Genomic DNA, 27350 nt, shown 5'->3' with positions numbered 1-27350 from the left:
GTCTGCAGAAGCCTCCGGACAAGGATAGTCGCAGATGAAGTAGATGCAGTCCTCCTGGGATCCACTGCATTCTCCAGCAGGCAGGGACTTCGAGCTTTGCTTGCCAAGAAAGAGCGCATGGCCACCCAAATCACTCACCAGTCTCCACTGACCAGGGTTGGTGCTCAAGTCTGCCTCAAGGACATTAAATCCAACAGTTTGAGAATTCCTAAAACCCTGTGACTTTGTAAATCTTTGCACCATCAGCAGCCTACCACCACATTCCACTAAATACTGCCAAAGTCCATAGAACTCCTTTTTAGACAGGTATGGAGGCGTTCTGAGATAATCACCCATAGAGTCAACTAGGCATTCCATGTTTGGCTTACTACTAAGGTTCTCGCTGAAATCAACGACGAAAAGCTTGAAAAACTCAGACACCACGTACAGCCTTCCGTAGAAGAATGCAAGGTCCACTAATATTGTTGGGTCCTCGGTGCTTGTGCCTCTGAACGAGTAAGTGGCAGTAGGTGGTTGGATAATACATAGATCAAGAGAATAACCATTGCCAATGATCAGCGCAGCAGCAAGGGACTTTGGTGATGAGTCCAGAGACGAGGGAGCCACCAACTTATAGGAAACAGCTGGGAAATGACCAAGTTCAGCATGGTTATCTATCTCGCTCTGCCAAACAGTGACTAGATTAGGAAGCTCCAATGTGGTCTTGGAGAAAGGGTTCACCAATGAACATGCACCCTCACTGCTCATGAGGAATAGCCTGTTGTCAACGGAGCCGTGCCAACGAGCACCATCGGGTAGAGGCATGCGGTGAACCTTGCTGTCTGGGATGCTGAGGAAGGTTCCATCAGGGAGGGTGAGCCAAGGGAATGGAAAGGGAAGCATCTTCGATATACTATTAGAGCGCCATGGGTGACAGACTGCCCTCAGGCGAACACGGTCAGCTAGGGAAGGGAGACGCTTCAGAACAAGGCCCAAGAGTTCCGGCGCAAGATCTGACCAAGGTCCAAACTGTGCAGCCTCCATCATGCAAGTCTACAAGACAAGATATAGGATTCATGGTTTAGCAGAGTAAGAAAATTGTAATGCATATGCTTGCTGAACTACTCTAATACCAAAGGCCATCACAAAGCAATAGACGTTCAGAGTATAACAAAAAAACAAAGATATCGTGGAAACCAGCAAAGCAATCAATCAGTCCTAAATTAAAAGTACATTTGCACAACTAGCATTGCAGTTCATGGTTATCACATATATGCTTCTTGCACTTGGCAACGGCAGAAAAGCAGGCAGTAAATCACTATTTATTTGTCACAGTAACCATAACAAAGCACCATTTACTTTTTTGCACCGCAGAAATAATAGAAACACCAACAGCGCAGCATCATAAGTATGGTGAGTTGACAAGGTCTTCTTAATTTCTCATGTTTATTTTTTAAAGTCACCGGGGGGCAAAAAGCCCACCTAAATTAGTTTCTCATGTCCAATGGCTTGAAACTATTAAGCTCTTCAGGGTAGTCCATTCTCTATTTATTTTTTATTTGAGGAAGCAGTTTTCTGTTATATGAAATATGTCTAACAAGAAGTGACATTTTGTACAAGTACAGGGTGAAGTGATGACAAATGGAAATCTGAGCCAAGTTTAACCATTCCTAAAGATTCGTCACCTTAAACTCCATTACAGAACTTAGAACGGCTCGAAAATACTAGACCCTCTGTTCCTAAATAAGATGTTTGGGCAGTTCTATTAAGAAAAAGGGTTTACCCCCGCTTTGTATTACAAAGCAACCATCCGATACAACCAACGATTGGAGCTGGGGCGGAAGCAGCACAAACAAGCCCAAAAGAAATGAAAGAGAAAAAAGAAAAGAAACAAATGCCGATAATGGCGGATCGACAAAAACGACGAAGCCTTGTGACCGCTGCGTTCACCGGAGATCGTCCACCAAGCTCCGAGACTCCGAAGTGCCTGTACCAATCAACACCTCCAAGAAGGGACGCAACGATGACGACGCTGCTGCCAAGGGTTTCCCCCGGTACGCGGCGAGGAGAGAGGAGGGGTAGCCCCGACGCCCTCTAGGAAGTTCTGACGGCAGCCTCAGGCGCCACCGCGTCGGTGTCGGCCAAGCCAACAGGGATTTCTTCCGATCCAAGCCTCTACCTCGGGCACTTTGAAGCTCGCCACCAAACCGACCACCACCCTGCGCCAACACGGACACAAAGCTTCCCATGTTGTCTCACCACGGCATCGCGAAGATGGTATGCACAACGAAGAATAGGAGCCGGGACTAGGGCAGCAGCACCATCGTCATACAGGAGGGCCCCACCTCCACCGTCCACGACGGTAGCCGACCGGACGTCAAAGCAGGAGCCTACCGGGCCCGTGGCCCCACAGGTCCGGCCTGGCCCTCAAACGCCCGGACAGCTCCCGCCTCCGCGCAGCAGCTGGCACGCCGTCAGCGTCGCTATCCCAGTCCAAGCCGCTCCCCTGCCACCCCGTATAGAGGGCATCGCGGTCGCGCCGGAGCCGACCCGCAAGGACCCAGAAGGGACCCTATGGGCCCAGATCTGGGCCGGGGACGCGCCACCGGTCGGCCAGCATCACCGGACCGCCCTGCCACCAAGAGGCTGCACCACCGCGGCGAGCGCCGCCAGCCTCCGCACCAGGACGCCGGACCGCCATCGGCCGAGCACCACCGCCGCCTCCCCCCACCCCGGGAAGGAGGAGCGTGCGCGGGTGAGGAACGGCCCATCGCCGCTGACACCACCCGGCCAGATCCGGGGGGGGCCGCCAGCGGCGGCGGGGGGAGAGGACGGAGAGGGGGCGGTCGAGGCGGAGGGGGTCGCGCGCCGCCCCGGCCTCCTCCCGGGGAGTCGTCGGAGGCGGCGGGACGGGGAGGAGGGGAAAGAGGGGGAGGCGGGAGCGGGGGAGCGGGGCGCCGCGTCGGGCGGGCGGCGTGAAGGGCCAAGGGCCCGCCAGTGGCGGGAGGAACCCTAGTGGGGGAGCGGGGAGGAGAGAGTCGCCTTGGCAGTTCTATTTAAACTGCCAAAACGTCTTACATTTAGAAAGAGAGGTAGTACCTTACATTTGTAGTTTTTGATCAGATAAAAAGAACTTTATTACCAAGGTAATTTGATCACCTAACAGAAATAATTTTGATCGACCTTTTTATCCAAAACAAACACTTTGTTAGGTAAAGTAGCTATCTGGAACAACAATTAAAAGGTAAGTACAGATCTACTAAAAACAACATCCCCCAACCCTGATTAAATCTTGGAATCGGATGGAGCCAAGGATTCAACTACTCATACACTTCTTTTGCATTTTTACATCAGACAAATGCAGATCTACCAAAAGAAACAATTTAGATCAGCTAAAGGAATGGATTTCCCTGATCGGCTAAACATAACGAGAGATAATCAGATATATATGACTAAGGAGGGGTTACAGTAATAGGCCAGTATTTTTGGCAGGTAAAGCAGCAATCTTCAAAAAGATCATGCTGGGATGATTTCAAAACGGAAAAAAAAACGCACTGGCGTGAACATTGGAGTTAACTACGGCCAAATATTTGTAGTCTTTAGGCCAGGTAAAACACTACGTTGCCAAGATTTGATAAACTAAAAAAAACAACTCCAGATCGACCTTCTTTCTCAAAAATAAACAAAAAAAATTGGTCAGGCAATGTTGCAATCTGGAACAATAACGAAACTTTAACATCTGCGGGTCTGCCCTACCCCCAATCAGCGTATCGGAGCCAAGTATTTAGTTTGGGTAAAGAATCGATTCCCCAACCAGCTAAAAGCCCTGACTAGAGAGGTAATCAACTAAAAAAACAAAACAAGAGAGACAATCAGGTGGAGGAGGCAAGGCGGGGTTACAGCATACCATTGAGCGATCAGTGCCCTGGTCGATGAGAGGCGAGGACGGGTGGAAGCCGCTAGCAGGGACTTGGGTGCCGCCGGGAAATGGACCCTGGCCGTGGGTGGGAACAGTGGGAGGGGGAGAAGCCATGGAGAGTCGCTAGGTGGAGAGGTGGGGATTTGGGAGTGAAAGGGCGGAGGGACTTTATTGAGCCGTTACTCGTCTTGAGCGACGTTTGAGGGATTCTTTTTTAACACATTTATCACTTTTTGGTTTACAGTTTTTAGAGGGCAATTTACATTTACATTTATTGGGACATGCGCTATCCAAACGTGACTGTGCACACAGACAGCTATTGCAAGGCGCGGTCTTCGCCACACCTTTGCTGCCACTGATGCGTGTCACACAGACAGCTATTGCAAGGCACGCGTTTCACAGCGTTGGGCAGGCGGCATGCATGCGGATCTTCCATCGACCGGTGGTCAGAGGAGTGAATTGCATAAAACCACCACGTCTACAGTAATCTTTTTGCGAAAAACACTGATCGGCGGCTTTACCTTGGTTAAGTGCGTTTATGACAGACGGGACCTGCCAGTCAGGCTTACGTGGCACAAATTTCTCACACCGTTACATTAAATCGATTGCTAGACATGGGACCTGCTTGTCAACGTCAAACTCTTTTCTTCAACATTTTACAAACCAGCCCCTACAATTTCACAGGGACACCCCTCAATCAAAAACATAAAAGCAATCAGCTCCATGGATTTGGCCTGCGCTAGCACACGAGGAGAGCAGCAGTATGACGCGCCCATGGGTCTCGTCGCCGGCGAGGAGGCACGCCATGGGGGTCTGGGGGAAGGAGCCTGCGTCGCAAGCCATGGAAGCTTGGGGTGGCGGCTGGAGAGCAGCCACCTCGAGCTCCTCGGCCGGCCGACTGCAGCGGGACGCGAAGATGGTCGTCGGCGGGCGGCGTGGCCACGCCGACGAGGCGGGAACGTTTGGAGCTCCGGGATCAGGCGGTCGGTTGCCTTGTCGTAGTCGCGGCACACCGCGTGGCGGAGGGAGCCGTGGGACGGAACGTCGACCCGCCGTTGGGGTCGAGCAGCTTCTGTGAGTTGCTGCGGGGGCAGGGCGCGGCCGGTGATGAGGAACGCTCAGGTGAAGCCGAGCAGCGCGGCCGCTGTCCCGGTGCGGGATTCCTGGCCAAGTTGGAGCTGATGTTGCGGTCGCCGGCCGGTGGCGTACGCAGGTTGGGCGGCGGCGGCGCGATGCGTCTCTGGGGTGCGGGGTCATGAGGATAACAAGAGTAGGAGGCAAATTTTTTTTTTCTTTGGATGACAGGAGGACCCCCATAAGTGGTGCCACGTCAGCCTGACTGGCGGGCCCTGTCTGTCATAAACGCACTTAACTGAGCCCGATTTGCCGATCAGTGCTTTTTGAAAAAGATTACCGTAGACATGGGCGGATCTGGGCCGAGGCAGCCCAGGCAATGGCCTGGGGCATGACAAATTTCCCAACCTATATATCTAGAGAAAAAAAACTTGCCTGGGGCGCAGGCGCGCAGCCCACTTCATACCCCTGTTGCTGGGCCATTGGCCAGCCCAATAACCAAAAAGTGGACGAAAACAAGAAAGACAGAAGGGCCTGTGCTGCTGGTACGTAGCGTACGAGAGTCTTTTTTGACCAGAAAAAGAAGATCTTTTGACGTAGCGTACGTAGCCCGTGTTAGGCTAGTTGATGAAGAGATTTCTCTTGCTAGCCACTGTTTCCAAATCCCAAATTTTCTTGCTAGTTTTCTTTTGTGGCGAATTTCTCTTGCTAGTTGCCACTGTTTGATGCTTGATTGAGAAAAGATATTTAATTCTTAATGCTTTTCCCTTTTCATATTGTATTCCTTAGTTTTGTAGTTCTACAGAGAACATATATGTGGAATCCGGTTTAGTAATTCACATTTTGCATTTGTTATTAAACCAACTAAGTTAAAAAAAAATTGCCTGAATGCACCGATTTGCAGTTCAAAATTTGTATTTTTTTGGGAAATGTTTCGATATATTCATCTTCAATCATGTCAATAAAACGAACATCAGATATAATAAAAATTACATTCAGGTTCATAGACTACCTAGCAACGACTACAAGCACAGAAGCGAGCCGAAGACGTGTCGCCGTCATCGCCCCCTGCTTGACTTTTATATGATTTGGATTTTTAAGGGAGGGGGGGGGGGTTATTTTTGACCCTTAGTTTCTCGCCTGGGGCATCGGCCAATCCTAGCTCCGCCACTGACTGTAGAAGCGGTGTTTTTTGCAAAAAGAAAATATTATAATATTTTTCATAAATCTAGCCTTTAAAGTGATGGTTTTATGCAATTTACTCGTGTTCAGAGCGAAGAGGGTTTCATAGGTGTACTGTTCCTTCGAAAACCACCGCTCCCATGCAGCGTGCAGGGCACAGGCTTTGTGGTAATTTCACTTCACAGCAATGCATACCACGGGCGTAACTGGCACCTCTAGTCGAATCTTTATATTAAAAACTCCTGGAACGTCGTTTCGAATATTAACTCCTCACATTCTAAGAGGGATAGAAACAATGTCTAGCCAATCGAACATTTAAGAGCAACTCCAACAGGGCGATCCAAACGGACGTACGCTTTGTCCGCTTTTTGTCTGTTTGGTTCGGCTAGGCAGACGTGCGCGTCCGCATTTTATAATAGATCGGCTTGAGCGCCCAACGGGGAGGCCGACCCAAATGTGCCGGCGTGAAAAAAAAATAAGTTGCACGAAATAAACATAAATAAACATAATTAAACATAAAGTGGCCGGTCAAACGGCGGCCAAAGTCCACCTAAATCTAATAAACATTAAATAAAACATTAAAAAAAGTCTGCGCCCGCCTGTTGCCGCCCCGCACGCTGCCCTATACGTCGTCGGCCTTGCCCTTACCCTTGCCCTCCACGCCGCCGTCGTCGGTGAGGTCGATGAAGACCGGAGCAGGGCCAGCCCACCCGAACGCCGCCTGGTACGCTGCCAGGGCAACCTCCTCCGGCGTCTGCTGGGGCGGCGGCATTGCGGCAAGCCGCGCGCACTCCTTCTCCTCCTCCTCGAGCCGGAGCGCCTCGGCATCGTGTTGGAGCATGGCCTCGTAGCACATCTGCTCCTCGCCGTCGACCTGCTCCTGGCGGAGCCAGTGCTCCTTCCATCGCTCCAGGTGGGCCGCCTCCTCCTCCGGCGTGGCAGCGAAGTGGATGGGAGGCGCGCTCACCCACTCGCGGTACTGGCCCGTCCACGAGTAGGCCTCCTCCGGCCAAGTGGGTGCAGGCGGGGAGCGCTTACGCGACGGCTCCGGCTCCGGCTTCGGCTTGGGCTGGACGGGCGGTGATGGTGGAGGCGGCAGCACGAAGAGCGGGGTGTGGACGGAGTCCCCCGCCGCCGACAGGGCAAGGGCTTGCTCTAGCCCATCCCAGTGCGCATCCTCGTCGATGCGGCTAGCCTCCAACGCGTGCTGCAGGGCCTCCTCGAGGGCGGCTTGGTACTCGCCTCCGCCTCCATGTCCTCCGGCTCTACCTCCGGGGGCGGTGGTGGGAATGGCGGCGGGAAGGCGTCGACACCCGAGCGGCTTTGCTCCTCGTGTTCGAGGGTGAACCAAGCCTCCCAGTTGGGAGAGTCGGCAGCGTACTCGGGCAGTCGACGCTGCTCCGGCGTGAGCAGCGCGCGGCGCCGGCGCACCTCGTCGTCGTGCGCCCGCTCGGTCCGCGGAACCGCCGGCACCGGGATCCGGTTTGGATCCAAATGCCAATGATGCGGCAGCGTCACGTGTCGGGGTAGGGGAGGGGCTGCCTGTACTCGCAGTGCCACCGCGCTTGGTGCACCGGGATGTGCAGGCGCCGGCGTTCAGGGCGGAAACGCGCCGGCGGTGGAGGGGGCGAGGCACCGGGGGTGCCCTTTGTAACGCCCCGGATATAACTTTTCATATTCATAACTCCAACTCTTGCCTTTTTCGGAGATGCTATTTGATATTTCCTTCGTGGTTGGGTTTTATCTGTTGTTTTGCATTTTGTTCTTGTTATGCATCTCATCTCATAGCATCATGCGCATTGCATCGGCATCGTTTTCATAAAAATTGCATCCGTCCGGGTTTCCCCGATTCTCTCCGTTGTCCGTTCTGAGCCAGACACACTTGCACGCGCCCGCGGCACCTCCGAAATATTATTTTATAAGTGGCATAAAAATGTTCACGGAATGGGTTGCAACTTGTCATGCGGTCTTATTATAGTGTAGACAGGCCGTCTGCCAAGTTTCGTCGCATTCGGAGTCCATTTGATAGCCCAACCGTCATGCGTAGCGGCACTATTGCCGGTTTAATCGCCGGACGTTTCGGTCTCCGAAACTGCCGCCGGGCTGCATTTCTATTCTCTCCCCTTAGCCCAAGTCTCTCTTCACAGCCCACCTAGGCCTGCCTACCCCCCCCCCTCCCGCGATCAGATCCGTTGGATCGTGATCAGAGGGCTCCGGAAGCCCCCAAAACGCCCCCAAACCCTCAAACCCTAGCCCCTACCCTTTATATACACCTTCCCCTTCCAATTTTGGCAGCCTACCCCCCTCCTCCTCTTTTTCCGCGCCACCCAACCCGCAGCCACCTCCTCCCACCTCGGGGGCCGCGCCGCCGCCTTCCCCCTTCCAGATCCGGCGTGTCCCAGCCTCCGTCCGCCACTTGTCAAGCCCCTAGTGGCCAGCCTCCGCCACATCGTCGCCTCCAGCCACTCTGGGAGCGCCACATGGCCTCGCCGCGTCCTCCCCGCCGCGGAAGTCCGCAACCGGCCCGCCCAGGCCGCATCTGGGCTGGCGCGCCCGCTCCCGCGCAGCCATGGCCGAACCAGCACATTGCCCTTCGCCTCCCTCCGCGCCTTCCATCTCCTCGCCGCCCGTCTCCGGCGACCGGGCCCCGCCGCCATCGACTCTCAGGCTAGTCGCCGACGTCCCTTCTCCTCCTTCTCTCCCTCTCGCTGCCTCACTCCCTCATCTCTCTCTGCAGGGGACCGACGCCATGGACGCCCGTGCTCTTCCCCGAGTCCACCACCGCTGCCGTTTCGCGTCAGATCCGGCCGGGAACCGCCGGATCTCGCCGTCCTCGCCCAGATCCACCCATCCCCAGACCTCCTCCGTGCCGCCCCTGTCCTCGCCGCCGGGAGACGCCAGTGCCAGGTCCACCGCCGCTTGTGTCCTCCGCTTCCAGGACGAGGCGCCCGCTCGTCCGCGTCGTCGCGCGTTGACCGGCCCCCAGCCCCCCTCGTTCGGCCCAGCAAGGCCCAGCCGCATTGCGCCCAGCTCCGCAGCCAACGCCAGGCCCAGTCGCGCCAGATCCGGCATGCCTTGGCCTCCTCACCGACCTGGACTTGGCCCATGGTGAGCAGTTCCCCCAGCCCTTCCCCTGTGCACTCTTGGGCCAGCTAGATCCGGCCCGATGTGGTTTTTTTTACCGTCTGCGAATTTGTCTAATTTATCCAATGTTTTCAGATTTATATAAAACCCCCTGTTGTTCATGCATTAATAACTCTTGAACCGTGCATCGGATTAAAATGTTTTATATATGTAAAATGCTCAGAAAATTGTGTAGAATAATAATATGCCATTTTCATCCCATGTTAAAATGTTTAACATGCTGTTTGTGTTTATTTTGCATAATGCCATGTTAAAATGCTTTATTTCATAACTAAATAACCGTAGCTCCATTTTAAATAAACTTTATATGTAAATGGGGTGGAAAAATGCCTAGATTAACATGGTGCACTTTGTTTTACTGTTTAACAACAATAAAATATGTTTTAGGGCAGAACAGTACCGAATCTAAAATTTGCATATGGGGATTTTCCGGAATTGTTGTTTGTTGTTTCCGGCCTCATTTAAACTTGCCTAAATAGTTAGTTTACTTATGTTTCACCTCTTGCCATGTTTAACAACATTTAACATGGTTGTGTACCTAAACGAGAGCGAACTAAATAACTCGAATGTGGTGTTTTGTTAATATGCAACTCGTTGCATATTGATCTCCACTTAACTTGTAGTATTGTTTGTTGCACTTGCCATGCCATGCCTTATTAAACCGGACATGCATCATACTTGTTTGTGCATCATGCCATGTTCATGCTTGTGCATTTACCATGTTGTTTGTTTCTTTCCGGTGTTGCTTCTTAGTTTCGGTAATGTTGCGTTCGTGAGGATTCGTTCGACTGCTCCCATTCGTCTTCTTCATGGACTCGTTCTTCTTCCTTGCGGGATCTCAGGCAAGATGACCGCTACCCTGGATCTCACTACTATCATTGCTATGCTAGTTGCTTCGTTCTATCGCTTTGCTGCGCTACCTATCATCTGTTTGTCGAGCCATCCCATGTTGCCATGAACCTCTAACCTTTGACACCCTTCCTAGCAAACCATTGCCTGGCTATGTTACCGCTTTGCTCAGCCCCTCTTATAGCGTTGCTAGTTGCAGGTGAAGTTGAAGATTGCTCCATGGTGGACAGGATTTTGGTTGGGATATCACAATATCTCTTATATTATTAATGCATCTATATATTTGGTAAAGGGTGGAAGGCTCGGCCTTATGCCTGGTGTTTTGTTCCACTCTTGCCGCCCTAGTTTCTGTCATACCGGTGTTATGTTCCCGGATTTTGCGTTTCTTACGCGGTCGGGTGATTTATGGGACCCCCTTGACAGTTCGCTTTGAATAAAACTCCTCCAGCAAGGCCCAACCTTGGTTTTACCATTTGCCTCACCACCACCTATATTTCCCTTGGGAGTAATTAACCCAAGGGTCATCTTTATTATAGCCCCCCCGGGCCAGTGCTTGTCTAAGTGTTGGTCCGAACTAGAGCCCTTTGCAGCGCCCCCTCAGGAAAACTTGAGGTCTGGTTTTAGTTGTACGGATTGCTCATCCGGTGTTGCCCTGAGAATGAGATATGTGCAGCTCCTATCGGGATTGTCGGCGCATCGGGCGGTCTTGCTGGTCTTGTTTTACCATTGTCGAATGTCTTGTAAACCGGGATTCCGAGTCTGATCGGGTCTTCCTGGGAGAAGGTCTATTCCTTTGTTGATCGCGAGAGCTTGTCATGGGCTAAGTTGGGACACCCCTGCAGGGTATAATCTTTCGAAAGCCGTGCCTGCGGTTATAGGCAGATGGGAATTTGTTAATGTCCGATTGTAGATAACTTGACACTAGATCCGAATTAAAACGCATCAACCGTGTGTGTAGCCGTGATGGTCTCTTCTCGGCGGAGTCCGGGAAGTGAACACGGTTTTTGGGTTATGTTTGACGTAAGTAGGAGTTCAGGATCACTTCTTGATCATTGCTAGTTGACGACCGTTCCTTTGCTTCTCTTCTCGCTCTTATTTGCGTATGTTAGCCACCATATATGCTTAGTCGCTGCTGCAACCTCACCACTTTACCCCTTCCTTTCCCATTAAGCTTTGCTAGTCTTGATACCCATGGTAATGGGACTGCTGAGTCCTCGTGGCTCACAGATTACTACAACAATAGTTGCAGGTTCAGGTTATGCGATGATCATGACGCGAGAGCGATGCTTGCTTGCGTTGAGTTCTTCTTATGCTTCTGCTTCGATCAGGGGATAGGTTCCAGGTCGGCAGCCTGGGCTAGCAGGGTGGATGTCGTTTGAGCTTCTGTTTGTGTTTCATCCGTAGTCGGATATTGATCTTATGTATTGTGATGTTGTATTCGAGTGGCATTGTATGCCTTATGTATGTATTCCCATCTATTATGTAATGTTGATGTAATGATATCCACCTTGCAAAAGCGTTTCAATATGCGGGTCTATCCTTGGTGGGACCTTCGAGTTCCTTTTGGATAGGGTCCCATATTGGGCGTGACACCCTTGCCCTTGCCCTTGCCATTGCTGCTGTCGAAGAGGCCCATGGCGCGCGCTAGGGTTTGCGGTCGCCGGCGAGGAAGCAAAGGGACTGGTGGGGGCCAGATGTGGACGGGAGAAGTGGATGAGGCCGCCCCCGCCGCACACGTGGTTAAAAAAGGGCGTGCACACTGGCTGACGCGTGGGCCGCTGTCGGTGGTCGTCATAAATAAGACAACCGGTGGCGGTTGGGTGGCCGCCAGGTGGGGACGCGGCGGACGGCGAGGAGACGCGCGGCGCTTCCGCGCCGACGCATTTCAGGCGCAATTTTGGGCCGGAAATGGGTCGGCGCGGACGCCAGGCGGACACGATTTGAGTTTGGGTCGGTGCGTTGGGCCGCCACTTTTGTCCGCGCCGACCCAAATGGACGCGGGCGGACGAAATGGATCGCCCCATTGAAGTTGCTCTAAAAGCTAAAAATTTTTACTCTCTCCGTCTCAAAATAAGTGTCTGAATTTCGTACTACCTAACATTTGATTTACACATTTGACCGAACACCTACAAGATATGTATACCTACGGATTTCTGCAGTTAGTTATATCTCCTAGCCATGAGATTTTTTGTCCGATCGACCCACCTAATGTAGTGTTGAAGTACAAGATACCTCCAAGGTATCCATGCGTACAGTACATATCTAGTAGCAACCAGCATGAAGAACAACGGAAAAAACTAGAGAGAAGAAGCCTAGTGACGAACGTGAACTAGACCGGATCTAGTAAAAGAGTGGTGGGCGACGAGCCGATGGTTAGCAAGGGAGGGGTTGGCCGAGGGTCTTGGTCGGCCTCTGGGTGATCCCCCAACCTATGAGATCCTCTGCAGTACCGGATGATGTTGTAGTGTGAATGACATGTGGGGCCAGGTCCTACATGGCAGTGACTGTACAGCACCATCCAATACTGCAGAGGATCCTAACCCGTACTGGTGAGGGCAAGGGGGTCAAGCGACCAGGAGGTGGAGTCCTTCTCGGACTCCCATTACAGTTGTACAATTTATTTATTTGTTGTTATGGCGCTCCTATGGCATGCCGGGCGATGGCTGAAAACCGTCATTAGTGCATTTTTTATGACAAAAATTGGTTTTACGTGACATAAGTAGCTCGTCACAAACAAATCCTTTCTTTTGTAGAGATGATTGTAAGAAAGTATACGAGACGGTTCAGATGGTAAAGAACAAAAAAAAATGATCGAGGTTGTGATTATGAGGAATAAAAGACAAGGGTGTACATAACTTCATGATCGAGTGACATCTCTCCACAAAACATAGCATATGTGTGGTGAATAAATTACAGTTGTGTATGGACTGAACTGCAGTTTTTATATTAGATAGAGAATTATATCTGTTCATAAAGGGATAACTCATCAGACTGCAACAAACACACATACAATTATATTAGATGGATCATAGTAATGTAGGGCAGCTCAATGATTTTCCTATTGAGATACAAAGGGGAGAGAATGTCATCTAACTACTGTTATGGACCCAAAGTCCAAGAAGAACTACTCATATATGTACATTGTGGCAGCAAGGTTGATGTAGATAGCTCCAGTGACAATTTCCCCCTTTAGCAGAGTAGCGAAAAGGGACTCTAGATTGGATCGGCCGGAACAAGAGGTGCCAGCAGCAAAAACAGGCCCGAATAATTCCATAACCATGCAGAAAACAACAACTTACACTGGGACTGATTTTAATAGGTGCGAGGAAGGCATGAAGAAGCACTATAGCTAGAGGAGAAGACCGGGGGAGGCTCACATCCCCTATGCGCCCTGTGTAGGCACCCATAGGACTAGCACATCTAGGTGTGCACCTACGCGCCCTATGGTACCCCTGGCGCCCACCTCTGGTATGGAGCCCTTAAATACCATTTGACCTCCATAATATTTAATTATCGACCATTTTTTCTGTGCCGGCACTTCGCTTTCCGAGGCGACCTTCAACTTCGGCCCTAATTTGGCACTTTCTCAGAGGGTTCATTTTCGTTTTCGACCTATTCGTTGGTCCTTGCTACTCCCATGATGATCCGGGAGTATTCCACCTTAGAGGATAAGGATTTGTGGTAGTCGTTATGTGCCATGTATCTCTCTTGGTTGATCATGTGAATTACCACCATGATTGTGATCCTGAGAATTAATGATTAGTTGAATTATATCTTGTACTTCTTGTGATGAGCTTCTTTATTCATTAAATCATTTTCATGTTATGTTAAACTTTGGGAATTAATATCGAGCATAACTTTTTTAGAATATCCAGCATAATTTCGGGAGACATCTACAGTGACATTGGGTAACTCTATGGATTAAGATTAGAAAGATAAATATCACATGGTGGTGTTTAGTATAATTTTTGAGGGTTTGTTTTCATTTTTGAAATGATAATTTCTGAGGTTGACTAAAGTGACATGAAGTGGCTCAATAGTTTAAGATCAAAAAGATAACGTTGAGGTGTGGAACTTTACACACTTACGAGATCTCATCGAGTTTGACCCAATAAAAAGGAACTTTGTGATATTATATAATGTATTTTAATGAAATTATCAATGTTGAGACTTGATACTAGTAAACCTATGAACCCTATGTGTTGTTTTCAACCAACAACCTCATTTTAGTCACTTTTACATATTGTTACCTTGCTGTTTTTATTTAACTCGAAAATATAAAAAATAATGAGAGATATACTTGTCTCCCGGGTCCCAAACGTCCGCTCTCGAGTGCTAGTACACCCCAAATTTTGGCTTTTGATCTGTTCGAGAGAAAACTTGCGCCCTTGAAGCGTTTTTGGACAGTGATCTTAGGTGGCATTCAGGCCATCTGGATTTGCTTTTCATACTAAGAGCATGTTCGGGAGCCCTCCGTGGCCGAAACATCCTCAACTCCAACTCCACAAATCCGACTTCAGGTTCTCACGACCGATCTAGGAGCGAGCAATCTGTTCGGCGTCACGGCTTCTCGCTCATGGATTGCTCGGCGGCCACCTGCGGATGTCGTGAGGCATAGTTGGGCGATTCACGGCGGTGGGGAGGGCGGCCGCCGGTTTCCGCCGTCGTGTGCCCGTGGCGGCTTCTAGGGTTGGGCACGGGCGTGGAGCAAGGGAACGGGCGAGGGGAGGTGAGGAGTAGCGCTCGAGTCTGGTGAAAAAAAGGAATAGCGCTCGAGCCGGTACACTTGGCGGTGGCAATTTGCTGTAAATTTGTCACAACTCTCGCTTCTCACCGACCTGGAGTTTGGAGCGTTCGGCCCAACTCCAGACGTGGAGCTCACGGAGTCAGGAATTGGAGGGCTCCTGAACAGGCCCTAAAAAGATGGATGCTTATATCTTGCAATGATTAACTGAGGTTTTTTTGCACCAGTTGATGCAACGGCCGGGGTATTCAATCCTCTTTCTTCCAAAAGAAAGTTAAACCACAACCTCTTGACATGGAATGCATCAAGGTAAATGTTGATCACTTTTCACATGGAAGCATCATGTGTTCTGCTTAGTCCACCGCCATTATTTTCTTTCTGGATACTTGAAGCAATTTAGCATCAAGCCTGCATGTCTACTGTACAATCTAGTGGGTTTTCCCAACCAGGTTGTTGATTTCATCTACGAGAGAGTCCACAATAACTTTGTTTGCTGCCTCTGACGGATGCCAGACGTCCCAGAACACATATGTCCGTGCGCTCGGACAAGTCCCAGGTAACAGGGGGTTGTAAAGGATTGACGCCTCCACCGTCCCCGTGCCACAGCAAGCCCGCTTCGCCTCGGTGAACCCTACAGCGCGAAACCCGTTCGTAAGCCAGATGTGGTCAGAGCTCAGCTATAACGTTGTTGTTAGAAGACAAAAAAATGTATGCCATGCATCATTCTGACCATAAATAAGTACTCCCTCTGTAAACTAATGTAAGACATTTTTGCAAACTAGAAAAACTTCTTATATTAGTGTACAGAGGTACTAGATTTTATATCGTACCTTGCGATACAGGAGAGGTAGCGAGGTTGTACAAAGGTGTATACATGTCGAGAACCACAATCTTGAGATCATGGTACTTCTTTGATAGTGAGTCAACAGCAGCTTTCAATTTCATGTTGTAATATTGGGCGTCGTTGTTGAGCCTAGACACACAGCCGCTCCTCCCATGACCATACAACGTGATCGCCAGGGGAAAACAACCAAAGGGTGGCAGGGAGAACACGCCGATGCGTCGGGCTCCCATATCGTAAAGTTGCTAAAATCAATTCAAAATTGAGAAGAAGGTACATGATTTTAACCATCTATCCTTTGTTGATCCAGCTATATATAGAAGAGCTTAGGTTTGGCGTTTATAGATTACCGTCACACTGTTGTTGAACATCCCGACGAGGCGGTCTGAGAATTGTTCAGCGGTTTGGTTCATGTCGAGGAAAGGGTTGATGTAATAGTTGTAGATAAAGTCACATGAACCGGCGCAGATGATGTAGAGTGAGCCGGAGATGATGGAGCGAGCATGGCTGCTCCCAGCCACCACCACCAGCTTAGCTTGGTAGTCTTTGAAGTACTTCAATTGTTGAGAGACAGAGATGGCTTTCTGCAGTAGGCCATTATATAATACAGTGATACTTATATTTGCAAGAAAGGACACTCATCGATGATACTTACAATCAGAGTCCCATGGTCATTGTAGCCAGATGCAGCAGATGCGAAGTTGGCTCCAAGCAGAAGGTTCTGTCCCGATGCTTGCGGGCTGAGATACGCCGGCGGAGAGCCATTGAACCCAACCTTTTCAGCTGCAACCAACATACAAATCACATTGTAAACACAAGATATACATCGTGAAGTCACATCAGTGTGACAAGATGGTTTAGGGCTAACCTATGAAATCGACAAGCAGCTTGCCGTTGCAGAACCTTCCTGTGGCGACATGGTCTTTGAAGTCCCTGCCGTAGGGAGGGAAGTTGGCTTTGGCAATGGTGAAGATGTAGTTGTTGTTGCCTACATCCACCAGCGAGTCGCCGAACACCATCACAGCCGGAACCGCCGGCCCTTCCTCGCCACTATGCCCCGTTGGCTGCGCCGAAAGGAAGATAGCAAGGAGCAGCAAGCACCTCGACGCCATTGTAGCCTGCCAGACTTGTTGCCATTGTAGCCTGCCGGACTAGCTACTACTTTGAGTTGGAGTTGTCTGGAAGACAAGAAAATACTGCTCTATTGTAAGGAAAGAACACTTTACAAAAAGAAAGCTAGCGTGATGAGCCAAATAGAAACAAACTAATAAAGTAGTAAGAAAACTACAGAAAGAGTGATCTACACGCTGGCTTCTAGCTAGGCCAGGATCACTCACACGAAACACATGCCGTCTTTACAAAAAAGAAAAAAAGGAAACACGTACCGTGTAGAAATAAGAAACACATACAGTGTACTATAAACCAGCAACGGAGAAACAAATGCTTTCTTCTGCTTTTGGATAAGTATAACTGTATAAGCAACCTAAGAGGTATCTGTGCCATGGAAGAAATAAGAAGGAAAATACATTACGGTCGCCCACAGTAGCTTCTGCTGTTCTACATCACCAACCTTCAGAAAAGACTCCTGGTGTTTTGCCAGACACGCAGATGGAGAAGGTACAAATAGCAGAAGCCAAGCACCACAACACCTGGAAGAGAGAAGGCGACAACCCCCAAATCGTTTTCGCGAGGGAAGGCTCACAGGCAAGGCAAATAAAACAGTTATATGGAAAATACGCAGGGCAACCATCACAGGGTCTCTAGACAAAGAACCAACACCACCGTCCTGACAAAGCAAAGGAGAGGAACCAGAAACCCACCGGCAACATGGCCCTCGCAAAGCGAAGATGACGAACCACAAGCAAGTAGCCTAGAAAAGCTCATAGATTTTCAAGAACTAGGATGGTACAAAATCTGAGCAGCCTTTTTCAGGGTAATCACTTGAAACATTCAAATCTGGCTCTGGCATTTTTACTCTAAACACAGAATAATGGTGATTTAAACTTTTCTCCCCATGCAATCTGTAGACACTGCCCAGAGCTCCAGTGATTGGATTAGGGAAAGCGTAGAAGACACGCTTGAATCTTTGATGTAGAAGTGCCATAGCACACCTTCAAATAAACAAACATGTCAGCAACCTAAACAGTAAGTAACAACCAGAAAATGATGCCATACTCTATTAATATACTGAACCTACATTGTGCAGGGTTCCCAAACAAGGTAGATGTCAAATCCTGTGCAGAGATATGGTCTGTTTGTTCCAGACAAGTCACTCCCGCATTCTTGATGTTCAGCTTGTTCTTTATCCTGATGTTCAAGTTCAAACTTGTTAGAACAAGATGGGGAGAACAGCAAATATGCATCATTTTCAGTCCTGTGTTACAGTAGTTCGTGTCCAAGGGTTATTAAAGCAAAGTGGCAACAATCGAAGGCAAGATATAAGTAACAAGGCTCACCTTTGTAACTATCTTTGGCCGCTTTGCTGGTTCATTATCAGAACAATTCTCCATATCGCCATTTAAGTTTAATTCGGTTGTTGGAGAAGTTGAAGTATGGAACATCATTTGATCTCTCTCGGCAGCATTTTCAATGGCAACTATGGCAGCATGTCTCAGAGGATGCCAGAGAAAACCACCTTCAGAGGACAAAGTCTTCTGCTCAGAAGACCTCTGTTTTGTCCATCCCCACAGGTTCATACATGAGACCTCCATGTTCAAGCCATTGCGGACATGGGAGCTTGACAGCAACAACCTGCCATCATTATCCCCAGCTGTTTCAGCCAAAGAGCGGGCACCATCTGCTTCCACATTGATACATCTGTTCCTTTTCTGGAAGGCATCATGCTGGTGTGTTTGATCTGTAGCCTTTGAAATTATTTGCATACTTGATGGATCAACAATAATGGCTGTGTTGCCCACCTGGGAAAAGTTCGCCCATGCAGAAGTTAACAAAAAAATATATGATCTATAACAAAGAACCAGCAAACTAAAATCACATAATATAAATAAGAAAACAATAGCCATCCTTGCAAACGTTAATAGAGTATATTGCACCTTTGCATTAGGGTTGAAAAAGTTTCTCACTTAATACTAACAACAATATTTCAAATAACAATAATGGGAATCAGTAGAGTAATCTAGCAATAAATAAATAGTGCACAATCAGGAGCGGCCACCTCTGATAACTGGATAGCAGTCCTCATGCAATCAAATATTGATGGTAATTCATCCTCTTTAAATCCAGATGCACCACCAGTGCTGCAACATTAAGAGAAAAGTGCATCAGAAAAGCTACATACGAGTTACGACATGGCATTTACTGTGCTTATAAGTTGCAATCAAATTGCTCCCAAAGACAACAATCTATATGAGCAATCTTAATTTTCCATCCGAAGTAGAAAACATTCCTATGAGAGGTATTCAGTAATACTGGAAGTTACACATTGCAAATTTATGATTCAATTAGTCAATTTCTTATGACTGATATGTTACAATCTTATTTTCCTATTTTTGCCTTACAGACCCTCCCTTGAACAGAGTTACACATGTTTGGACCTCTTTCTAGGCTGGCCACAATCTTAGTTGACAATTCGGGTTGTTAAGTACTTGTACCTAAGGATAGCACTGCCAAGGACCATAACAAGGAACGGAAATCCTTGCCTACAGTTTGGAGCCCATTTGGTTAACCATGACAGACTAAATTTGTCTTGCATGCTGATTAAGGACAGTGTGTTTCGTGCTACACAAGTGGTTTGTCCATTTGGTCAAAGCAATAAAGTCTACAAGACAGAAGTAACCAATGGCACTAAAAAGTAGAACACAGAAAATACATCATATGAAACAAAAACAGAACGTACTCGTGCAGGGGGTGATAAGAAGTTGGCCAGAGTTTGCACTGTTCCTCCCATTCCTCTTTCGACATAGCAGGATAGCTGGCAACCTGTGAAAGACATTGCAAATATCGAATATCAACATACGATAGGCTTCACCTGTAAAAAGATCCAGTTGATTCTATTTTGATACATCATGATTGATAACTACTTAGTTACAGCTTTATCTACTATCATTATGATCCACATTTTTCACAGAATAAAAGACAATATATTTAACCAATGTCCTGATGTAAGTGCATTCTGGACTATGGAATGCATTGCTATCAGACTGTCAACAGGTCAGACACAGAAAACTTGGCGGTATTTGCCGCAGAGATCAAACTAGACACTACATTTTCATTCAAGATGAGTGCATGGTAAATTTCACGAAGGTTACTGGATGGTAGGAACTAGCAGGTGGCCATAATCATGTGCTTATTTTGACAAAGTGAAAAGCTGACCCAAAGCGATAGGGAGTTCAATTGCACAAGCATACTTACTTTTGCAATGAAAGGACTCAACTGGTAAGCCTCCACTACCTTTTGTACACCCTCGGGAAACCCATTCTTACAACTTTCAGGCCCAGTGGAAAGGCATAAGATGATCGATAACTCAGATTTTTCTGTCAAATGAAAAGAAATACAGAAAAATTACACAGCGAAGAGAGTGCACCGAAATATTTTGACATAGTTACTGGTCACATGTTATACACAGCTTTCAACATGGTGGGTTGCTCATATTTATATCTGATCTATAGATGGTAGTGCTAATTGACTATTAATAGCTCTGACATGGTAAGCTTGGAAGTATGTATAGATCTATACAATGGCTTCAGTGATCATGTGCTCCACTTGACGACGTTATGCAAGTATGCACTCAAAAAGCAAACAGAAAGTAATACAGAACTAGATAAAAGTGTATATACTACCACACTCAATACGACGACGCACCCGCTTAACATGCCGCAGATTCTCCAGTGGGCACACCTGATTAAGTTGCCTGAAATGTCACTCACACTAACCAGTCACTGCCTGGTTACCAAAATGATTTTTAAAGTTTGTGTCCACACAAGCTAACAACATTCACATAATAGCACTTAAGCATGGAATTGTGAAACAAAATACAATTATAAATTAAACAAAAAGTGGGATTTGAATTTTATGTCAGTTTTCAATGTAGATACATTTACTAATCCACAATTCCACTTTTGTGAACAAAATTGCCACTTAACCAGTTGTGGTCTAAAACTTGAACCCAAAAGGTTACTTAGGTGTATTATGCAAATATAAATTGATATTGAACTCCTCTTTATACTGTAATTCGTCGAACACGGCAACTATGTTTTACTCAGAGTTAGCATTAAACAAAAAAATGTTATTCCGAATGCTAGGTACACACCATTGAATAAAAGCAAATCCTTAAATATTCATATGTTCTTGCCATCAATTAGTTTGACAAAAAAGAAGGAATAGTCAGTAATATTGTCCAAGAATGACAGAATAACCTTGTTAGTTTCCCTCTACTGAACAAAAAATACCAGCTGAATAAACAACAAGTAGGAATAAATTCATGTACCTAATGACAGTATTGGCTACCTTGGATTCAATCTTCGCAGCCACCACATCAACTGGAAACAAAAGGAAGAAAAAGGAGAGAATATGATACTAGAATAGCAGCAAAAACAACTATAGTAATAAATTAGTGATTAAAAGAGAAACCTGTAGAATGTGGGAGGGGAGTTGGGTTGCCGGCGACCTCGATAAGCTCCCACGCCATGACAACCAACTTTAAATGGAAACTGAAGTCAAGAAACAAAAAACTCACGGGCTGATTCTTAAGGCGAGAAATTGGTCGATCTAAAATCGCAAGCTGTGGCACTGGACCAGAAAAAAGCAATAAGCAGGAAGAGGAAGAAATGGATTGATAAATTGAACAAATGGAGGAGGCCATTAAGTAACCATGGGGAATGTGAAGGTCCGAGCTAAATCAGAAGCATGTGTTGAGTCAACAGCACAGAAGCATCTACCATGCAAAACCAAAACCAACCTAATTAACCACGCACGGGGCATGAGGCGCATCATGACATCTGGAATATAAGTGCCCTCCAAACCCACTGTCAGCACTATTAAGTAGACAAAGAAATAAAATTACAAACTACAGCATCCTATTTCAGTTCCACTTCTACTGTAGCTGGCAACTACAAATGCCATACTCATAGTGCAACCCGACTCCAGTAGATAAAATTTTGTGTCCCGGGGCTACGATTCATCAACGCATTGCGACAATCATAGGTTCAATTTCAATACGATTCATCAACGCATTGGCACAAAACAGGCTGAGAGGGGCGAGAGGGGGCGGGTGACCGGCTGACCTTTTGTGGTTCTTCGTGCTCCGGTAGAAGATGCTCCTTAGGGGCGGCAGAGGAGCTCAGGGGGAGCGCACGGCCTCAGGTCGGGGAGCGCCTCCCGGCCGGCGTCGGCGGGCGGAGCCAAACCCTAGGCGTTTCTCCGATCCTTCAGCCGGCGGCGGAAACGGGGAGGGAGAGAGTGGTGGGTTGGTTGAGGAGGGGAACGGCCTATCACGGCCCACTGGCTTTCCAGGGCCCAGTCCACCAACGGCGCATGTTTTGAATGTCTGAGTGTCTAATTATAACTAGTAAAATGTCCGTGAGTTGCCACGGGCTTTTGAAAAAAAAATAAGATGCTACCTACCACCAGTGGCAGAGTTTGGGCCACTTCTTAGGAGGGGCAATGGGCTTTGTGGGGGGGGGGGGGGGGGGCGTGGACCCAAACCAGGCTTTAGTTGATTCTCTAATTAATTTAGTGAGGAATAGTATGAAGAAATCTCATGGGCTAGGGATGACCTCCTAGGTTGGCCTCCAGTAAGCTCGGACACTCCTACTCATTGAGCTATAATAATCGAGAATAATGTTGTCTAAGCTAACACACATCTTTTTCTTTTGACGATCATCTAACACACACCGAAATATCAAACACAATAATCTTCAAGTACCTACAACCGATCCCCTTATAGAATGTTCTCAAACGTCCGCGGACACGTCCGGTTAGTCACCGAATAGGATAGAGAAAAGAAGGTGACCCAACCGGGCCCCTTATATCATCCCTACAAGTTCGGGTTGTCCACAAACTCTCATATTGACATCAAATATGAGGAGGATATGAGGGCTCGCAAACGCACCCGGTCAATCCGCCACCTAGGACGCGATTCGCCCCCAGACCACAATTTCTTCCTTTTCTTTCTATCTCTTAATCTCCCCCAATCACATGCAAGTCACCAGATATATAAGGGAGAAAATGAGAAGTATGGTTGCTGGCATAGAACAAACAGGGGCTCAAATACAGAGGCTGGCCGACCGCGACTGTTGACAATTAGGGTGGCGAATTTGCTAAATCCGACTATAGATGCTCTTACTGACAACTCAAATAAAAATGTTTTTTTAGTTGGAATGGGTTGTGGTTTATTTATTCATCTTGGCATGATCCGAGTCAAAAACATCACGAATACAATCAACAGGTTGGCCCAAGTTTTACATAGCTTACTCGCACGATCCTCCTTTCCTTGCCAATGAGAAGCTCCATTAGTCAATCATTTCACCCATGCCACCCTGAACTCCTCCCTTCATCGCATGCACTCATTTACCTCCTCAACAATAGGATAGATTGATCTATTAATTTATGAGCTTTTTAACTTAACCGCCACTATTTTTTAGTCGGTCTCCAAGATAAGATTTGCCACGTCCAATTCATGTGCACGCAAACAGCGGCGGCGGCACGACGGGTCACAATGCATGCCCCCCTCCCTTTCATGTAGATGCTCCTCAACCCTTGCACACCGCTAACAATAGCTACTCTGTTTTGTCCTAGTTCTCTCGCATGATCAGCACCCATCGGTAATGCAACTCAAGATTAAAATGATTATCAAATAGTTCAGTTTCAAACAATATGAGCATTGTCCTAACCAGCCCATAGATACTTAACTGGTTTTACAATCTTCCCTGAAATAAAATATTTTGAATTTCCATTGTCCATAATAATAACATATAGCAAACATGTTGCATTGCAAGAGGATAAACAAAGCGCTCTTATGACAACCATCGTGGCCGAAATAAACGCTCGCTGTAGTTTTCCATCATAGCCGTCGGAACACATTTTCTCTACCAACCAAACGCACTATTATTTCCTTCTCAAAAAGTAACATGGATCCAGCTCACTGATGCATTTTCATCAAAAATATAACATATAAAGTAATATATACAATACACCCGTGACAAAATGCATAACTGCTCCTCTCGTAGACATTAGCGCAAGCCCCTTTGTGCTATGAAGATGAAGCAGCACAAACAAACGAAATAAAAAAGAGAAGTATTTTTCATTTTCAACACAAAGACTTTGCTGCTGAAAACCGCAACTGCTCATCAGAATGAAAAGCAAAAAAAACTTCTTAGCAACACGCTTAGGTAGAATCGCAGCAGGTTCACACACTGGGTAAGGCAGAGGTGCATGGTATAAAGTTTTGTGACTTCTGTATTGGTCGAGTTTTGTTCACCAGGGATTGATGCATTGGGCTAACAACATATGAGCAAAACTCGGCCAATTTGTTGAAGAACTAAAAGTGTCATCACCTGTTTACAGAAACCATGCATGCTGCTGCCGATTTATTTCTCTTCTTGTACATAAATATTAAGTTAGGCCCAGTTTCACAATTAAGTTTAGTGGCTTAGACATCCATGCTGTAGATCAAAACATAGCATGAATTTCTCCAATTCATATGTCTAGATAAGGTATAAATATAAATCAATGCCAAAAATAGAATGTAATTTTCAACAGATAACCTACAACGGTGATGTATTTCAGAAAACAACTCGCATATTGGTGGACAATTTTATAGAAATCGAACATTTAGGTAACAATGCCTGACTTGTCAGAAACCTCGGGCCTTTCTCAGTTCATATTCTGGAGAGCTCAACAACTGAAACTAAAGATACATGTTGTGTCTCAAGACCAGCTGAAACTTGGCACACAAAGCACATAACAGAGAATATCACTCTATCTTAGGCCATTTTGGGCGATGGAGTTCAGAGTCACTGCTCCCTGAAGGTTGATGATATTGCCGGAGATTCAACAATATGAAGCACAAGAACTACTTTCAATCCTTTTCCAAAACTAAAATGAAGGAGGCCACACAGGAAAAAAATGCATATGCAAGTGAATCAAACTGAGCTCCTGCCCATGTGGTCGACCCCAGGATGCCTGTGTTAATGGAGCAGAAGCTGTGCGCTCACCTGAAGGCTGCTAGAGGGGATCGATGGGAATGACAGCTTCCAGAACCGGAGCGTGACAGGTCCAAAACTCAAGGGGCCAACACGGGAGATGCAGAGGTTGCCGGCGCCTCTCCGCTCAGTTGTGCTCATGGTCTTCGGCGCTGTCACCGAGATTGGCATCTCGCCCTCATTGCGGTCACTATCGCTGGTTCGACGCCCCATCCTTGGCTGCTGTAGAATTTAATGAATTACATGTAATTTTTATTGAGGGGATAAATTACAATATAATTTGAATCAGTAGATACAGAAAAATCCAGATGGAACTGCCCGTATAAGATCTTACCTATAGTTGGGGTCATCAACTTTCCATGCATAACATGATCAAAACAAATATGATGTAATCATGCATAAGTATAGAAAAGCCCACATTTTATTCCTTGAAAAATCAATTCACAATTTCACTCGACCATTTACATATGTACAATTTGCTATTTTTCTTGGAAAGGATGTACAATTCATGTTACAGCAATCATATGACAAAAATGGACCAGAAAAGTAATTTTGCCTCCATCAGAGGACTTGCTGAACTGTTCTTATGTTTCTCTTCCTCCTACTCTTCAGTTATGTACAAAGGTCTTCCATCAATCTATACAAAACAGAAGGGACATCAAATAAGACCTCAGCTACATGGCATCACCATAAATCGCAGGTTCTAATGGGAAGCACTGTATGCAATCAAACTACCATGACAACATCCTGATTCCGTGGGGAAAATGAATCAAAAGCGCATACCAAACCAACAAGTTCGGATCTAGGTAATTGTTCATGCGTTGCAACGGGGGCATAAGCAATTATACCAAACATGTACGAAAAGATGGTCAAGTTCTTTCTTTACCATTATATCACCCTCCTTGTTCTTCTTCCACCCACCATGGCCATCTATCAGTATAATCTCGTCGCTGCACTCAATAGCCCATCCAGCTCATATGATGAATAGTATGAAATATAAGTAGTTCTCAGTAAAGAAACTTAATGGCAAGGTATATCGTGGTATGATTCAGACGGAAGGCACACACATGGGAAATTGTTAATATAGAAAGGAAAAAACACACGTAATTTGTCAACAACTGTCAAAAGCCTTGAAGAAATTATTAACAACCTAAAAGGCCATCACCTATGTATTCACTTTTTCTTCTGAAGAAAGGGTTGTCATTGCACACAAATTGATGCAGGCAAAGCAATATGTATTTACAATTTTATTTTCCTCTACAAATCCAAATACGCATCTGCATGGAAATATCTAAATCAAATAGCACAGATAGCTTCAACTGTAGAATTGCTGGCTGTTGTAATTCAGCCTTGTTAACATGCATATAATAAAAATACAAAGGTCTTTACCATAATTCCTCCGTGCTAGTGGCACCCAAACCGGCATGGAAAACAACACTTTAAAGCCCACGGCCATGACATAAAATCTCCAAGTTGTTTTATACGAACTCGATCAGATTGGACATATGATTCTCCAAATCAATGTATATTTTCTGTACTCAATTCTCCCTAATTTTTGCACAATTTTAGAATTGTAAAACAAAGGTATCTCACTGCTGCCTCTGCACCAAGAACGAACAAAGACCGAATATGAATGTTAACTATCTAGTTGCAATGTTAGTACCTTGGAGCGTCCCCACTTCACTACTCGGTTGAAGGAACTTCATTAATCCATATTGCATTTTATTTCTAAGGAAAATTTACCTTATATAATGCCGACAGTTTAGTAAATCCATCAAAACAGAAAAAATAATGTCTTGGAGAAATAGGCAAGCACAGACAAACAACAACCCCGCAGCATACCTTGACATCACCTATGTCTTTCGCAAGTGCCCCAATGTTCTTCTATCGCTAGAAACGCGTACTGGCAGCTCGGATCATATTCCATCTCTCCAAACAAGGGAACGTATTGCAGGGTAAGCAAGACTTATATTACTACTTGAGGATGCACGTGATACAAGAAAAGAAAAACATGGCATTGCAGCCTCTGGTATAGAATGCAATCGCTGTACAGACCGGTCGGGCTAATGTATCCGATAGACGGCAATTAATATAATCCAAACCCAGCCTGTGCAAACTTCAAGAAAGAATATAAAACTTGTGTGCATACCCAATGATGGTGTTACTACTGATGTTCATAGCCATTGGTGGTGATAAAACATGTATAATGAGAGTTGTCATAGAACCGCAGTAGGAGGTAACTATTCCTACTCCTGCAGATTAGACGAGGAAAAACAAATTAGAAGAGTATTTCACATGTCAGGAAGTTGTCACTACTCACAAGATATCATATCATGCATCAAAATAAATATCAAAGAACAACAGCGAGAAGAATGAGTGTTCATTGGGTGTGCCAAAGTGCCTGCACCAAGGGATTACATGGGATTTATTGGTTAGTTGGGCCAATGTTTTAACTTT

At 46.7% G+C, this 27350-nt stretch overlaps 2 protein-coding genes across 4 annotated transcripts; both read right to left on the bottom strand.

Moving 5' to 3' along the window:
• Nucleotides 1–15122: 15122 nt before the first annotated feature.
• On the bottom strand, nucleotides 15123–16884 carry LOC123088044 (GDSL esterase/lipase APG). Its single transcript, XM_044510193.1, has 5 exons — nucleotides 16601–16884; nucleotides 16388–16515; nucleotides 16083–16316; nucleotides 15722–15977; nucleotides 15123–15522 (listed from the first exon to the last, which is right to left on the bottom strand). The coding sequence occupies exons 1-5, from the start codon at nucleotides 16842–16844 to the stop codon at nucleotides 15320–15322; spliced, it is 1065 nt and encodes a 354-aa protein (XP_044366128.1). The 5' UTR covers nucleotides 16845–16884; the 3' UTR covers nucleotides 15123–15319.
• A 551-nt stretch (nucleotides 16885–17435) lies between these two features.
• On the bottom strand, nucleotides 17436–22203 carry LOC123088043 (tRNA-specific adenosine deaminase TAD3). 3 transcript variants are annotated; one of them, XM_044510189.1, is made up of 10 exons: nucleotides 21975–22203; nucleotides 21322–21401; nucleotides 21179–21230; nucleotides 20532–20602; nucleotides 20104–20225; nucleotides 19589–19671; nucleotides 18908–18989; nucleotides 18189–18650; nucleotides 17930–18039; nucleotides 17436–17843 (listed from the first exon to the last, which is right to left on the bottom strand). In XM_044510189.1, exons 2-10 carry the CDS (start codon nucleotides 21377–21379, stop codon nucleotides 17630–17632), a joined length of 1254 nt encoding a protein of 417 aa, XP_044366124.1. In that variant the 5' UTR covers nucleotides 21380–21401; nucleotides 21975–22203; the 3' UTR covers nucleotides 17436–17629. The 3 variants fall into 3 exon arrangements, with proteins under 3 accessions (XP_044366124.1, XP_044366127.1, XP_044366125.1); XM_044510192.1 differs by having other exon boundaries at nucleotides 21199–21230; nucleotides 21975–22157; XM_044510190.1 differs by having other exon boundaries at nucleotides 21322–21388; nucleotides 21975–22157.
• Between the last annotated feature and the right edge of the window lie 5147 nt (nucleotides 22204–27350).

Source organism: Triticum aestivum, chromosome 4A, assembly GCF_018294505.1.
Source record: "Triticum aestivum cultivar Chinese Spring chromosome 4A, IWGSC CS RefSeq v2.1, whole genome shotgun sequence".
Lineage (NCBI taxonomy): Eukaryota > Viridiplantae > Streptophyta > Magnoliopsida > Poales > Poaceae > Triticum > Triticum aestivum.
The sequence above is the reverse complement of the archived record's forward strand: the minus strand, read 5'-3'. Positions and strand labels throughout refer to the sequence as shown.

Excerpts from the sequence above, each read along its gene's own strand:
- LOC123088044 (XM_044510193.1), bottom strand. The coding sequence starts at position 16,844 with ATGGCGTCGAGGTGCTTGCTGCTCCTTGCTATCTTCCTTTCGGCGCAG. Across the intron at positions 16,516-16,600 it reads GCTGCTTGTCGATTTCATAG|CTGAAAAGGTTGGGTTCAAT; the intron begins GTTAGCCCTAAA and ends TGTTGGTTGCAG. Across the intron at positions 16,317-16,387 it reads ATGACCATGGGACTCTGATT|AAAGCCATCTCTGTCTCTCA; the intron begins GTAAGTATCATC and ends GGCCTACTGCAG.
- LOC123088043 (XM_044510189.1), bottom strand. The coding sequence starts at position 21,379 with ATGGCGTGGGAGCTTATCGAGGTCGCCGGCAACCCAACTCCCCTCCCA. Across the intron at positions 19,672-20,103 it reads TGAGTCCTTTCATTGCAAAA|GTTGCCAGCTATCCTGCTAT; the intron begins GTAAGTATGCTT and ends TGTCTTTCACAG. Across the intron at positions 18,651-18,907 it reads CTGCTATCCAGTTATCAGAG|GTGGGCAACACAGCCATTAT; the intron begins GTGGCCGCTCCT and ends AACTTTTCCCAG.